This window comes from Oncorhynchus mykiss, chromosome 17 (assembly GCF_013265735.2).
Source record: "Oncorhynchus mykiss isolate Arlee chromosome 17, USDA_OmykA_1.1, whole genome shotgun sequence".
In the NCBI taxonomy this organism is placed as follows: Eukaryota; Metazoa; Chordata; class Actinopteri; order Salmoniformes; family Salmonidae; genus Oncorhynchus; species Oncorhynchus mykiss.
This window is the reverse complement of record NC_048581.1, coordinates 78,919,273-78,933,305: the sequence shown is the minus strand read 5'-3', so window position 1 is coordinate 78,933,305 and position 14,033 is coordinate 78,919,273. Positions and strand designations below refer to the sequence as shown.

At 45.0% G+C, this 14,033-nt stretch overlaps 1 protein-coding gene across 3 annotated transcripts; it reads right to left on the bottom strand.

Annotated features, from left to right (window-relative positions):
* Positions 1–494: 494 nt before the first annotated feature.
* On the bottom strand, positions 495–10,632 carry LOC110493265 (PR domain zinc finger protein 2). 3 transcript variants are annotated; one of them, XM_036948224.1, is made up of 4 exons: positions 8,657–9,736; positions 6,979–7,089; positions 2,185–6,800; positions 495–2,068 (listed from the first exon to the last, which is right to left on the bottom strand). In XM_036948224.1, exons 1-4 carry the CDS (start codon positions 8,679–8,681, stop codon positions 2,051–2,053), a joined length of 4,770 nt encoding a protein of 1,589 aa, XP_036804119.1. In that variant the 5' UTR covers positions 8,682–9,736; the 3' UTR covers positions 495–2,050. The 3 variants fall into 3 exon arrangements, with proteins under 3 accessions (XP_036804119.1, XP_021423197.2, XP_036804120.1); XM_021567522.2 differs by lacking the exon at positions 8,657–9,736 and adding an exon at positions 10,484–10,632 and having other exon boundaries at positions 1,591–2,068; XM_036948225.1 differs by lacking the exon at positions 8,657–9,736 and adding an exon at positions 9,776–10,371 and having other exon boundaries at positions 1,591–2,068.
* Positions 10,633–14,033: the final 3,401 nt, after the last annotated feature.

Below are 14,033 nucleotides of genomic sequence, written 5' to 3'. Positions count from 1 at the left end.
GGGATGTAACCAAATTTGTGCACCAAATTTGAGATAAGCTTTTTGTGCGCATGGAACGTTTCTGGGATCTTTAATTTTAGCTTATGAAAAATGTGACCAACACTTTAAATGTTGTGTTTATATTTTTGTTCAGTATAGATCACATTAAAGATACGCTACCTCTACAACCACACAACTTTAGGTACAAAAATAACCTGCAATCTATGACCGTGGCATGTTTGCCACTGCAAGGAAAGGAACATTAGAACTGAAGCAATTTTCCAGGCCGTCCTTATTACTGGAACACAGTGGCTACTACTCTCCAGCTGTTCACATCTCCAGACATGATTCCAATTTTCAAACCTTTGAAAATACTTCCGAACATCATCACCTTTTAACTTTTTTGACAATCCTCAATAAGATTATTGCTGCTACATATTTCAGATGAATTCACCTGATTACATCATAAAGATGAAATCAAGTCTCAGGACCGTTGTGAAAAGAAAAGAAAAATGCAAATCTATAGGGAGTCTTTAATCAGGAAAATGTTACAGGGAAATATTCCAATGACTACATTTCAATTATTTTCTGAGGCAACTCTGTTTGTCATGTGCAATAGAAATGTCTAAATCCCATTCTTCACATTTAAAACCAAATAACTGAAAGGTCCAAATGCAGTCATTTTTTACCTCAATATCAAATCATTTCAGGGTAACAATTAAGTACCTTACTGTGATTCATTTCAATAAAAATTGAAAAGAGCAATTTCTCAAGATTTTTGCTAGGACTGGGAGTGGTCTGGGTGAGTATTTTCAAACAGCTCTTACATTAAAAGAGCATCATAATTGTCACAGTAGTATTCCTACCCCAGCGAGGAAATATCTAGAAAATACAGAAAATCATGTTTGACTGCATTGGTCCTTTAAGGATTCATACTGATCTAATCAAAACAGTTTGGCAGATTTTCTTCTTGAAGTGCTTTCAGACAAGAGAGGGCTACTTATAACTATGTATAACACACCAACATGTGAGCCTCTGAAATCCACAATGTCAATCAACTGGATAAGCGGCCGTGTTCCTTAGCCACTCACATTTTCAACGTGAAGAGCAAATCTCATCTTCCCTATCCCTTCTCTGGGAACTAACGGTGTTAAGTGGCATTGTTCTAGTTGTGGCAGGTTTCCCTGCTGGTACTGCTCTGATAAGCAACATGAAGACAACATACCAGAGACAACACACGTCTCAACTTTGAGATGAAGGGGTCAACTGTTGTCAGACAACGCACAGAGCACATGCCTGCCACACAACACACTTGCACACACTCTTTTCAGCCAACCTTTCAGACAACCCACTTCTACAGTTGAAAACAGCGGTTTAATCCTAGCTTCCCAAATAAACACAAATTAAAAAATAAATGCATAAGAGATATTCTACAATGTATTCTCAATGGAGTATTACATGAAATCAAATGTACATATTAATTTGCAAATTATTTGTATTAATTAAAGTAGGTGCAAGACTTAACATGGGACACAGGCGAGGGACAGGGTTCTGTCTAGTTCTACTGGATAATCAGCACATGCATTAAAGAGACTGTTGAATCCTCCAACATCTCAACAACCAAACAAGTAAACCAAAAACACAGCGAAAGAAACACCAGACCAGTTTTGTGAACTGATATAAATGATTGCCATTTGCAATATATCAGCTTTTAACCGTAACGGAACCCCAATGTCAATGTTATGGGTCAAGTTATGACTGAAAATATATGACAGACTGTATATATTAATTTACAGTCTGTTAATCGTTTCTTTTTTGTGTTTAAAAGTCTCAGGCTCATTTCACAGTGAGTGATAGAGAGAAAGGCATCCCTCCTGTTCAGCCAACACAGCATGTGATGTGTAGAGAGCAGAGTCCATGATGTCCTGTAACTGAGCCAGCCCACCTCCAGATCTTCCTGTCCGTCAGAACCTTGGGAAGGCCAGAGGATCTCCTCCGAGGTGAGCCAGCACAGCAACACCCTCCTAGCCAGGGACTTCTTTCTCCTCAGATCGACATGGCTTTACCTGGCTCATTTCAGCAAGGACTCCTGGAAGACGAGACAACGCATCAAGACAGAATATTGTGTAAAGGATTATTTAAAAGTGAGTAGTAACTTGGCATGAACATAGGCTGAGACTGGACACCGTTTGAAAGTAACATTACCTGGGTCTCTTTAGGCCCCTGGCTGGAGAGGTCCTCTGTTTTCACCTCCACAGGAGCTACATTGTTGGCCATCTGTAGGCTCCGGGTCACCGGCCCACCAGCTCGCTCCCTCGCTCTCAGAGAGAACCGTTCCCCTTCTTTCTTAGGCGGCACCTGAGACGGCTTCTGTAGGGGCAATTTCACCTCTGCTACCTTCTTGGGCGGCATTTCCTTGCCCATGCGTTGCTTTGTCTGGGTTGCTGGCAGTGGTGCAGAGTTACTGGGAGTCTCGGAGGGCAACGGGGTGGGGGGTAATGATTGAACTTTGCCTTTTTTACTTTTCATGTTGAGAGAAACTGTGGCAGCAGGGAAAGAGGCTGGCCTCTTCGTACGCACCTGTGTGACAGCCGTCTTTCCTTTACCTGGCCGCGGTGTGGTCTCTGCCTCCGCAGAGCCGGGTCCAGAAGTGCGAGCGCGTGTTTTGCCCAGGGTTTTGGGCACCGGCTCAGCGGTCTCTGGCTGCTGGATCTCAGAGTCTGTGGTTCTCCTTCGAAGGCTCATGTTTTTGTCTACAGCTGGTGTTGCCTCTTCTGCTGCTGCTCCCTTTCTGGCCTTTTTAGAGACAGGCTTCATGGGACAGCTGACTGCTATATGTTTACTGAGGCTGGCAGGGTAAGTGAACTCCCGACTGCAGTGAGGGCACACATGGACCTCCTGCGGCTCCTCCTCTTTAACCTGGCTAGGGGCCTTAGCAGTAGCAGCAGTCTTATTCCTCTGAGTGATGGCCTTCTGAACCAGCTGGTTCTTCTTCTTACTGAGGGAACTCATCTTGGTTTTGCCAAGCGGTTCTTGGTTGAAGTTCAGCCTCTTGGGTTGGCCCATTCTGCGGAAGGCGTTGTGCCCTGCGTTGGCAGCAGAGGCAGGCGACAGAGAGCCGTTCTGGGGCTTCACTATCTGTCTCAGAGGGATGGGGTTCTTCTTGGGAGTGTACCGCCGCTTATCACTGGCGTTGGCACAGGCTAGTATGTGCTTGTGCAGCTCGGGCATGTTGTCGAAACTCTTGCCGCATTTGGTGCATCGGATGGCAGTGCTGAACGTCTGGGGAATGTTGTGGGTAGTGAAGTTGGTGGCCGAGGCCACTGAGTCTGCAGCCGTGCGGTTGTGGTAGGGGAAGGGGGGTGGCTTGAAACTGGGGTAGTGTTGATTAATGCCCAGGCGTACGTCTGGGCCTTTAGGCTTGCCTCCTTCAGAAGCCATGATCTTTATTGTAGTATAGAGCTCTTCAGTTGGGTCCTCTGGTCCAGCCTCCTCATGCTTCCCGTTAGTATCAGGCTGCTCTTTCTTCACATCAGAGACCCCCTGGGAGGAGGCAGCTTCAGCAGAGGACTCAGGCCCTGTGGTTGAGGGGTTACTCTCCTCTTTGGCCCTGGCTGGGTCTGTGTAGTTCTGTGGCCTCAGCTTGCCACTCTCCACCGCTGCGTGTGTGCACGGCTGGCTGGGATGCAGGTCTTTGTGGTGCTGCTGGAGGTTGCAGAGGAAGGCGAACTCCTTGGAGCAGAAGGAGCAGACAAAGATGCGTCCCACACCATGGAGGGCTGTACGGTGCTCCAGCAGGGCCGGGGCATTCCCAAACAGCTGCACACAGAACTCACACCTGTAGGGCCACTCAGCCGCGTGCTCCACGATGTGCCGACTGAGCTCTTTGATGGAGCGGAAGGGATCCTCACACACGTTACACACAAAGCTCTTACTGAAGGGGTCTGGCTCCAATCCCTCCTCCTCCACCACCTCCTCCTCCTCAGAGGGCTTTTCAGCAGCAGTGGCAGATGGAGGTGAAGACCCTGTGGCACCAGGAGGAAGGCCTAAATCAGCCAGCTGATCCATGTGCTGGACCTCCTCTTTAATCATAGTGCTAGAGAGTGATGCTGGGGAGACCACTGACGGAGCTGGGACATCTGATATTCCAACAGGAGAGGTCGATGAGGCAGTGAGGGGGGATTCTGTTACGGGTGATAAAACAGGGAGTTCAGAGCATTGGGATTTCCCCTGTCCCTCAGTAATAATCGGTTCCAGGTCTGGGTTAATTTGGATATCTAAGAAAATGTGGTTCCCACTCCTAGCAGGTTTAGATTGTGCTGAGGACAGACTCACAGGGACAGCATCAGATACTGAGGGGGACTCTGTAGAGGGGTTTGATAAAGCTTTCCCGATAACGGGATCTGTATTGTGGGTGTGGTCTACTGGCTTAGTGACATCTCCATAACTGTTACTTACCGCAGCTAATATTGTCTCTGCTGTAGTAGAGTTAGATACACAAACTGGCTCATCCTCACAATGGTCAATGGATCTGGGGGACATTTTAGGGGAGAGGACATGGAGAGAGCTGGAAGTGGGGCAGTCTGATGAGGGCATAGAGGGTAGGACAGGGGGAGGTGGAGTTGGAGAGGTCATGCTGGAGACGCAGGGGGAGGAGGGATTCATAGTGACAGGGGTTAGAGAGGGGGGAGAGGGATCGGCTGATTCAAAGGGCATATTGGAAGAGGGACTGTGAGAAGCTGTGCCTGTACCACTGCTTGCAGTATACTGAGAATCTGGGCTTCCCAGGGCACAAGAGCCCTCCTCTCCTGCTGGGTTTAAGCCAGCGTACTCATTCATCAACACCTTCTCTAGCATACTGGTATTGGGCTTCTTCTTCTTGGTGTGGGGCTGTGTCGGAGCTAGACTTCCCTTGGACTCTGGCTCCGCTGTACTCTTCCGACTCATGCTTAAATCCAGCACTTCCTCCCTGGGCGTCTTGTTGAAGCCGTCACTCCATTTACTGATGCCACTGGAAAGGTCCAAGGGCTGCTGATTACACGAGTTCCCTCCGGTCCGAGAGGCAGACCAGCTGCACCCGTCCTTCCCGCTGGGACTCATGGTGTTCCTCTCCTCTTTGCTGGACAGACTCCAGGCAGAGGAAATGCCCAGGCTCTCCAGCTTTGGCACCTTGAGGGTGTACGACGAGACCCCTGCCTCGCTCTTACAGCCATCTGCTTTCAGCGCAGGGCTGAGCTGTGGAGACGAGGGAGGGGAAGCCGTTCTTCTCTTAAACCTGCCTGAGGCTGCAGGCAGAGACGTAACGGAGAGAGGGGGAGCTAATCTGTGGCTGTCTGCTATCAGGGCGATGGTGGGTTTCTGACCGTCTGTCTGAGTCTGGAGGAGCTGTTTGAGCTTAGGAGACAGATAGATAGTTTTCTCCTTTTGAAATGTTAATGAGTCTGAGGACTGAGGGAAGAGACTTTCCACCAACAAGGTAGATGAGGAAGACGTGGAGGAGGAAGAGGCAGAGGAGGACCCATTTTCAGACTCCATTTTAAGACTGGGCATGAGCGGAGGTGTCGACGTTCTCCTTTTCGTCGTGGGCTGGCCGAGGTTGGAGACCTGCTTCACAGCACAGGTCCTGGTGTCCACTTTGAAAGCCTGACTGATCTGATTGGGACTGATGACCACTGCGTCGAGACCAAACAGTGCTGCAGAACTGGAGTCCACTTCAATCACTTCACAGCCGCTGACTGAACTAGTGGACAGGATCTTGCCGTCGATGTACAGGCTGAGATTCTCCGAGATATTATTGGATATGTCGACCATGTACTCCTCTCGGTCCCCCTCATCCTCAGTGTCTGCACTGGGCACATAGACAGGGGGTGGGCTGGCACTGGGGGACTGCTCAGGCAGACGCTGCTGCTGCTGTTGCGGGCTCTCCTGCAGCAGCATGCCTTTCCTGCGCACACCCTTGGGCAGTAAGTGGCGCTCGTGGATTCTGCGTTGGTGTCTGCGCATGTTAGTGTGAGTGCCGAAAGCCTTATTACAGTACTTGCAAGGATGAAGCTCTTTTGTCTCTCCATTCTCATCCACGATAAAGGGCTGGTCACTCTCAGCCGCAGGGTCCTTCCTCACAACCTGAGGGCTCTGCATAAGTCCTCCAGGGAGCGGGGACCCCATGACAACGTAGTGGCCAGAGACAGTGGCACAGTCTGGGCTGGAACAGTCAGCCTGCCCCAGAGGACTGAGTAAAGTAGCAGTCCCAGCCAGTGAGCCAGGCCTTTGGCCTTTGTTCTTTGGCCCGTTCTCATGCCTCCGCTCGTGCCGCCGACGTCCCACCTGCGAGCCAAAGGACTTGCCACAGTAACGGCATTTGAACGTATGCGTTTGCTGGTTTGCAGTGGCATGGATGTGGGTGTGGCGCTCCAAGCCCTGTTTGGTGGAGAAATGGCGCTCGCAGTGCTGGCAGGGATGGGACTCCTCTCCGTGGGGGTCACCTTCAAGGTCAGGGTCGAGGTATGGGTCAGCCTCTGGTTCAGGCCTTGGTAGGGATGAGGCAGTCTGAAGGCTCCCAGGCCCCACCTCACCTGGGCTGCTATGGCTTAGTGGCAGATCAGGCTGCTCACACCTATCCTCCGACTCAGATTCAGTAGCAGACCGAGCACTCTGCGACGGCCGCTGCTGCAGATCCCTTGGGTCTTCCTCATCTTTCTCTCTCATTGCTGCTGAGATGAACTGGGCTTGAGAGAGGCTGTTACTCCCCATGGTGGAGCTCTCCCGAGTCCCCTGTGAAGGCCCTGGAGAAGGAGAGGGTCTCTCGTCCTCCTCATTTGGACCTAAAACCGCAGAGCAACAGAATTTAAAAAGTAACATTTAATTTCAACGTAAAAAAATATTCTGAGAATTTAAAGGGGGAAACCCAGCCGAAATGGTTGAAATACATGAATAACATGACTTAACTAGCTACACCTGAACAGACTTCCCAAATATCTATTATAAAATGGGGCAACTTACCTTCCTCTGTATCCCACATCTCTGTGACAATAGGTTTGGTTCCGCCTGTTTGTTTGGGCCCACGGAATCCACCCAAACAAGCCTGTCTGGCTCTTTCCAACAGTTTTCTGGCTAAGGTAGAAAGCACACATCAACCAACAAACATTAGCCAAACTCAAATAAAAAAATTCACACCAAAGCAATACTGGTAAGATGTGCAATGAAGTTTCTTTAAAATGTTGACATTGGACTACTTCTACATAAGTAAATGCACTATCAGAAAGATGTTCAGAGAAGTGAACATCTAGTGGGGAAAGTGTACTAATTCACACCTCAACTCACAACTGTGCTGTGTATTGGTTGGCACTTAAAACTACATGGAATTTCAAACTCATATTATATTTGTCTAACACAAAGCAAAGCAATATACTGTATGACTGCTGAACAGGTTCTTAAACAATGTATACCAAGTACCACATGTGCTTATGTCATCAATTGTCTTTCGATATTACCATACAGAATGTTTTTTTCCCTTCTTCTAAACAGCTGCAGGATTAAAAGTCAGGCTAACATCCAATACGGTCAAATACAACTTCTGGCCTAAATGAATTTTCACAGCTATGATGACTTCATTCAGAATTTTTAAAGTCATACTAAACACTAAGCTACATAATGAACAAACTGTCATGCGAAGAGACATGGATATTTTTGGAATGGCTGATCAATGTAGTGGTTATGTCCCTAGGCAGGAGACCATTTTGAGTTGATATCAGCCAGCCTCAAGAGACTGGGCTAGCATCCAGTCATCACTGGAGTTGCTGTGACAACAAGGTCATCTGGCCTGGCCTACAAAGCCTGATTCATGCCACAGAAACACATGTTGCAGCTCAGTCACCTGTGCCCCTCAAATTGGTTTCAAGTCAGCAAAAATAAACAAGTTTGAGTGCTTGAAAACAAGCATTGAAATTGTGCTAGCATTAGTTTTTCTCCAGAAGTTAATTTATTTACATTGAAAGATTATATGGTGTATAGATAGCTCCCACTTGTTGGAAATTTAATGCAGATATGTACATGATTTGTCAAAGAGGGATTGCAGATAAATGACAAGTAGGCCATCTCAACAGACAATTCTGAATGTTGAGACTTTAACACAACTCACTGATAGTACTCAATAGGCCTTTTAACATGGCAATGTTCTTAGCCCCTGGCTATCCTTAGTCCCAGGCAAAAACTGGTCGTGGGCAAGCTAAGCCTGTGTCCACACAAACAGAGTTGCCTGAAACCAACCGTCACTTTTCTGGAGTAAAATATTCAAATTAGGAGACAATGGAACACTGATTGACTAGCCCTGCAAAGTCGGTGCCACCCTGCTCTGGAGCAGGGCCAGCAAGACCACTTTTTTTATGAGTGTGAAAACGCTGGAATTAGAATGCACCGTAGTGAATGAGAGAAAACAGACAGGCCGCGAGCGTCAATGCCGTCATGCACTTCACATTAGAACGCAAGTCTATTTTTCCCCCCGCATCTACGTGAAGCAATTCCGGTACAGCGAGCATATAAAACGCCACAAAAGACCGTTTGTGCATTGTTACGTCTGGAATTGTGACATGTATAAGTTAGTTAGAAAGTGTCTATTTTGTGTTAAGTTTAGCTGCCAGTGACAATAATACATATTTGAAAGCAATAACTTTATGCCTACCTTTGTTGATGCCAAGCACAGACATATAGCCTAGGCAGGCTACGACTGGGAAACTCGAACTCCGTTCAAGAGAGAATACAGTTATGTATAAATAACCAGACTAGCTACATTCTTTAAAAACTGCTAGGGTGTATTAACTAACGTTACAACGCTCCTGTTCGTGATCCAACATAACAGGAGGCAGGTACGGTGGCTCCCGTGGGACATAATGTGAGTCAAAATGAACACAATAATTCACAAGGGCTACATAGCAAACATAAATAGAACTGCTTATTATGGCTTTTCATGACAATTACATTGGCATAAACTACTTAGTGCATGTTAATTGACGCTCTACTCGCACGCAAATTAACGTAATCCGTGTGGTTTCAGTTTTGCCCTGGGATAAAAACTCTTTTAGCCCTGGGCATTGGTGTGAACGTGACTATTTAGTTAACCTTTAACTAGACAAGAACAAATTCTTATTTTAAAATGACGGCCTACCCCGGACAAACCCTCCCCTCACACAGACGACGCTGGGCCAATTGTGCACCGCCCTATGCGTCTCCCGATCACTATTCAGTCAATAAATCAGTGCAAATTAAAAACAGACCGGGGTTGAATGCATAGATAGGCCTACAACAAACTTGACAATCATAGACAGTCATTCATATTGAAAGGAAAACCCGAGGTCAATTTCAAAGAGAGAGGGAAAAAAAGTATGAATTTCATTCTAGCAGGTAATTATTATGCAAAATGCAACTCGATTTTAAGATTTGGTATTGTTGAGAAAGGAAGGGTGGGACTACAGAACTTGTGCAACTACATGCATCCTGGGCCTAGTCTGCAGCACTACATTACCTCAACTTTGCATTGACTTTGGCTGACTAGCTAGCTAGTAGCTACAGTCCCGATGCCAAATAAAATGGAGCTCACTTACCTGGGAAACATGAACATTTGACAAAGTATAAGAAACCTATACCGTTCAGCTAAATCGTGTTTGTTACGTCGAACATTATTAAAGGGTGTTTCATTTCAGGGCAGGCATATTCCCAGCGATGGCACAGACAAAACTGATACACGTACCCAGGTAGCTAACTAGATGTAGCTAAGGGTTTACAGCACATGTATGACACATACCTCGAGTAATCTACCATCCCTTTACCACAACGGCAACTGTTTAAGTTATTTTCTGAACACAAAAACCAGCACTTTGCAGTCTAGCACGCCCGTGCTTGACCTAGCCTGTTAGCTCGCGAGCTAGCTACCCGAGCTGAATTGACAGCAGAGTGAAACAAACCGATCAGACTATGCAATCCCTAACCTGCAAGTCCTGTAACATAACTAGCTAATTGGATACCTCTTAAATATAGGTAAGTAGCAAATGGATCAACGGATCAAATAACGTGGCTCGCAAATAAGTTGCTAGTCTGGAAAGGTCACACACATCCCAGAAAACTCGGTGGCTGGTTCGTGGTGACGTTTACGTTAGGTAGCTAACTTATTTATCCGACAAGCCAATGTTGACAGTATCGTGCTGTCTGTGTTGTTACATAATAGCTACCAATTTAGCTGCAATCAACCTTTATGAATTAACAGTAACATAAAACTACATTTGAGATAGAAAGTTTGGAAAGGAAAATTACTGCATCTAGTTAGTTACACCTCACTGTACTGTTAGCGAAGCTAGCTAGCTAGCATGCTATCAAGAATTCAACTTCGAATGGGCGTAAGGACAATTTCCTTCGACTTCTGCCACCCACTGCCAGCTATCGTATCGAAGAGCTTGGTAAATATGTACTGCAAAATGTAATAGAGAAATTAGAATTTTAGGGGTGTACGCCTTACCTCGCTTTGCCCTGGGTGAATTTTTCTTGTTCAGATTGCTGGCTCTTTCTTCCTCTAATGCAGCTGTTATCTCAGGGTTGTCTTCCCCATTGTACCACACCAGCAACTCTTCCCCGGGTCCTATTGGCTGTTACAAGAAAAGAGGAGAATGGGAACAAATCAGAGACAGGTTTGCTGAGAGACAGGATGAAATACTTGGGCTCTTGTTGTGCCTGTCAAGTCCAACAAGAATGTTAGGTCCTGACATTTCAGTAGCTGTAGATGGCAAACTATGTATTTTTTTTTTGTCAATTCCTTTATAAATGGTTTATTATACCCAAGTATAGCAGAGACAGCATAATACAAATTTGTATTTTGCATGAATTATTTAAAAAAGTTTACCACAATTCTCTCATTTGGCTTCAATGAGAATAACCCCCATACTAGCCAGCAGATCCGACCGCTTGCTTACATCTGCACTAGGGTCGGACAGAATCCCTGTGTAGATTAAGACGCTGCGGAGCCAGCGTGAGATATGGCTCGGGAAAACGTACCTCAATCCAGGAATGAGAAATGCGTTGTACTACAAATTGGCACATTATCCCAAATGTTACACAGAGAAGATTGAACGCTAAATAGCCAGTACTCTTGCATTCACATGCCTAAATAGAAAACCATCACTCTGCTTTAATGCTCAAATGTTTAGAGAATAACATTTTACCAGTGAGACTTCATGTCTGAATTACCCGTAACACTTTGTAGTAAATGGCTCGGTTGATCTCCATGGGGAAAAGGTTCTGTTCTTGAGTGGAGTGTGCCCAGTTTACATACCGTAGCCAGTTCCCCTTCATGGGGTCTCTAGCATCCACACACATCCAGCCCCTGGCTGGAAAATACACCTACAGAGGACAGATTGGTTATCTGGATGATAATGTTATGAAAACGGATAACAGCATATATAATATGTGTGCTGTGCCTGTGATGTTTACAACCTAGATGTCTGTGAAGGTACTGTAGATCTTTGAGGCTATTGCTCTATCCTCTGCTGCTCACCTCCCACATGTAAACATTGCTGGACACCTGGGACCTCTTTTTTCTCTCTCCTACAAACGGGCCGAACCTCTTGCCTTTAGGGATTAGCCTCGAGGCCCAGACACCTGGGGAAAAGAGTGGAGGAAAATCCCAAACCAAAACCCCACTGCCTACTAAACGTTGCCTAGGCAACTCCCTGCCATTGGGGGATAGCGATCCCAAATCAAATTCATCTTACAAATGCAGATTATTTAAAAGTTGGCCAGAATTGGACATGCACTACAACATTCACAATTAACCATGCAATATAGAAAAGCTTTCAGACTCTAAAAATGTGTTAAGGTGTGCCGATTCTCTGAGGCATGCCAGAACAGGCTGGAGATGATTATTTTTCTTGAGTTGAAAGCCTTCATAATGTACTCTGCGTCCACTGCCAGATGTAGTTCTTCCTCTCCCTTGTGATCACTGGTCGTTACTGAATGATCCTAAGTATCAGGAGCTACACTTATGAGCTACACTCATGCCACAGTCAGAAACCACAGAGCCGCTCACTGCATATCGTACGGTGCACTGCTAGCGGAATCTTACCACCAACAAATGATCATTGATCACTTATCTACAAAACTGAAAAGTGATGTGACGTTAGAACAAACCCAAAGCAGCTCATTTTCAACTCACCAATGCGACTTTGATCAACAGCAGAGCAGCTTAGTCTCATGCTATCGGGCAAGCCCTTCCACACATGGTGCGGAATGTCAGTGAGCTTTTCCTTTGTCCCTCCAGGAACTGCCATAGTCACCTAGAATATAACACACAATTTCATATCTAAAGCAGACCACCACCCTGACCAAAACATAAAAACACTCTCACACCAGGAGTACTGTAAAACTGAGAATAAATGCATTGGCTTCTTTTACCTGCTCATGTAAGACTCTGGGTCTGGCACTTTGGTCAGGCTGTGCTCATATTGGATGTAAAGGGGAGGCAGCACAGGAGACATGTATAATTGTGGTCTCAGGATAATAGTCAATCCTATGGTTGGATAACAGCATTGAGGCAGACTGCCGATGCCACATATAGCCACATGATAGTGACTCTGGCAGAGTTACTACTGATTATGAAGGGGATAGCTATCATTACTAGTACTCCACTATAATTAGGATTAACTACCCCTTTATTAACAACACAAGGTGAAATATAAGACACGCATGTTTGTGGAATCAAGTTGTTCTTATTACAACAAGCTTGAGAAGCACAGCTAGCAAGTTCCTTTTGTAAGAGGTTGTATTTGTTACTCATAAGGTACCGTATTAGGAAAGGAGAGGGGATTCTAAGGCAAACTGTCCTGGCTGTCACTGGTTCAAAATATCACACTCCTTTATATAGTTGACAAACTCCGACACAAAGCAGATTACATGGAGGCCATGCATATATTTGAGATTGTAGTATGAATTCAGTGTAATAACTCATTATTGTAGTAGACTTTTCCATAGCCTGAAATACAGTGATGTGATCATATCCATAAGTAAGGCCTACCTCACCAAACAAGTTCAAGAAAATGCCTTCAGTAGGCTATAGGCTGCACTCATGTTGAATATAGGGTAGTATAAGGTCTTTTAAGGTCTTTTAAAAGCTTTCAAAATATGATAATTTTACAGTTACAACGGAAAGAGACTAGCCTACTAACTATCGGCTAAACCATTATTGATCCAGAACTTTTCTATACTTTCATGAACAAATCAATTAGGCCTACATTTGGAGAGTTTTCACACCCCTAGACTTTTTCCAGATTTTGTTACGTTACATTTTGTTAGCCTTATTCTAAAATGGATTAAATGGGGTTTTCCCCCCTCATCAATCGACACACAAAACCCCACAATGACAAAGAAAAAAGTTATTTTTTAAATTTTACAAAATGTATTAAAAATAAATTAATCCAATCAAATTTTATTGGTCACATACATGTGTTTATCAGATGTTATTGTGGGTGTAGGGAAATGCTTATGTTTCTAGCTCCGACAGTGCAGTAATATCTAATCATTTCACAACATATACCCAATACACACAAATCTAAGTAAAGGAATTAAGAATATATAAATGTCAGAGCAGCATACAGTATATACATATGAGATGAGTAATGCAAAATATGTAAACATTAATAAAGTGACTAGTGTTACATTTATTAGTGGCCAGTGATTTCAAATCTACAGTGGGGCAAAAAAGTATTTAGTCAGCCACCAATTGTGCAAGTTCTCCCACTTAAAAAGATGAGAGAGGCCTGTAATTTTCATCATAGGTACACTTCAACTATGACAGACAAAATGAGGGAAAAAAATCCAGAAAATCACATTGTAAGATTTTTAATGAATTAATTTGCAAATTATGGTGGAACCGGTATCCCAATATTGCATATTCAATGGCATTTAGATACAGTACTACAAGAAATTGATGTCCACTAATCAATCACATTTTTATTCGGCCCATGCCACATGTAAATGTTTAACTGTTATGTTATCATCAGGCAAATAACACTGATAGT

What these genes read in the sequence shown, in the direction of transcription:
- LOC110493265 (XM_036948224.1), bottom strand. Translation starts at nt 8,681, where the DNA reads ATGTCTGTGCTTGGCATCAACAAAG. An exon ending in TGTGCTTGGCATCAACAAAG is followed by an intron (nt 7,090 to 8,656) that starts GTAGGCATAAAG and finishes TTTCTACCTTAG; the next exon opens with CCAGAAAACTGTTGGAAAGA. An exon ending in GATGTGGGATACAGAGGAAG is followed by an intron (nt 6,801 to 6,978) that starts GTAAGTTGCCCC and finishes CTGCGGTTTTAG; the next exon opens with GTCCAAATGAGGAGGACGAG.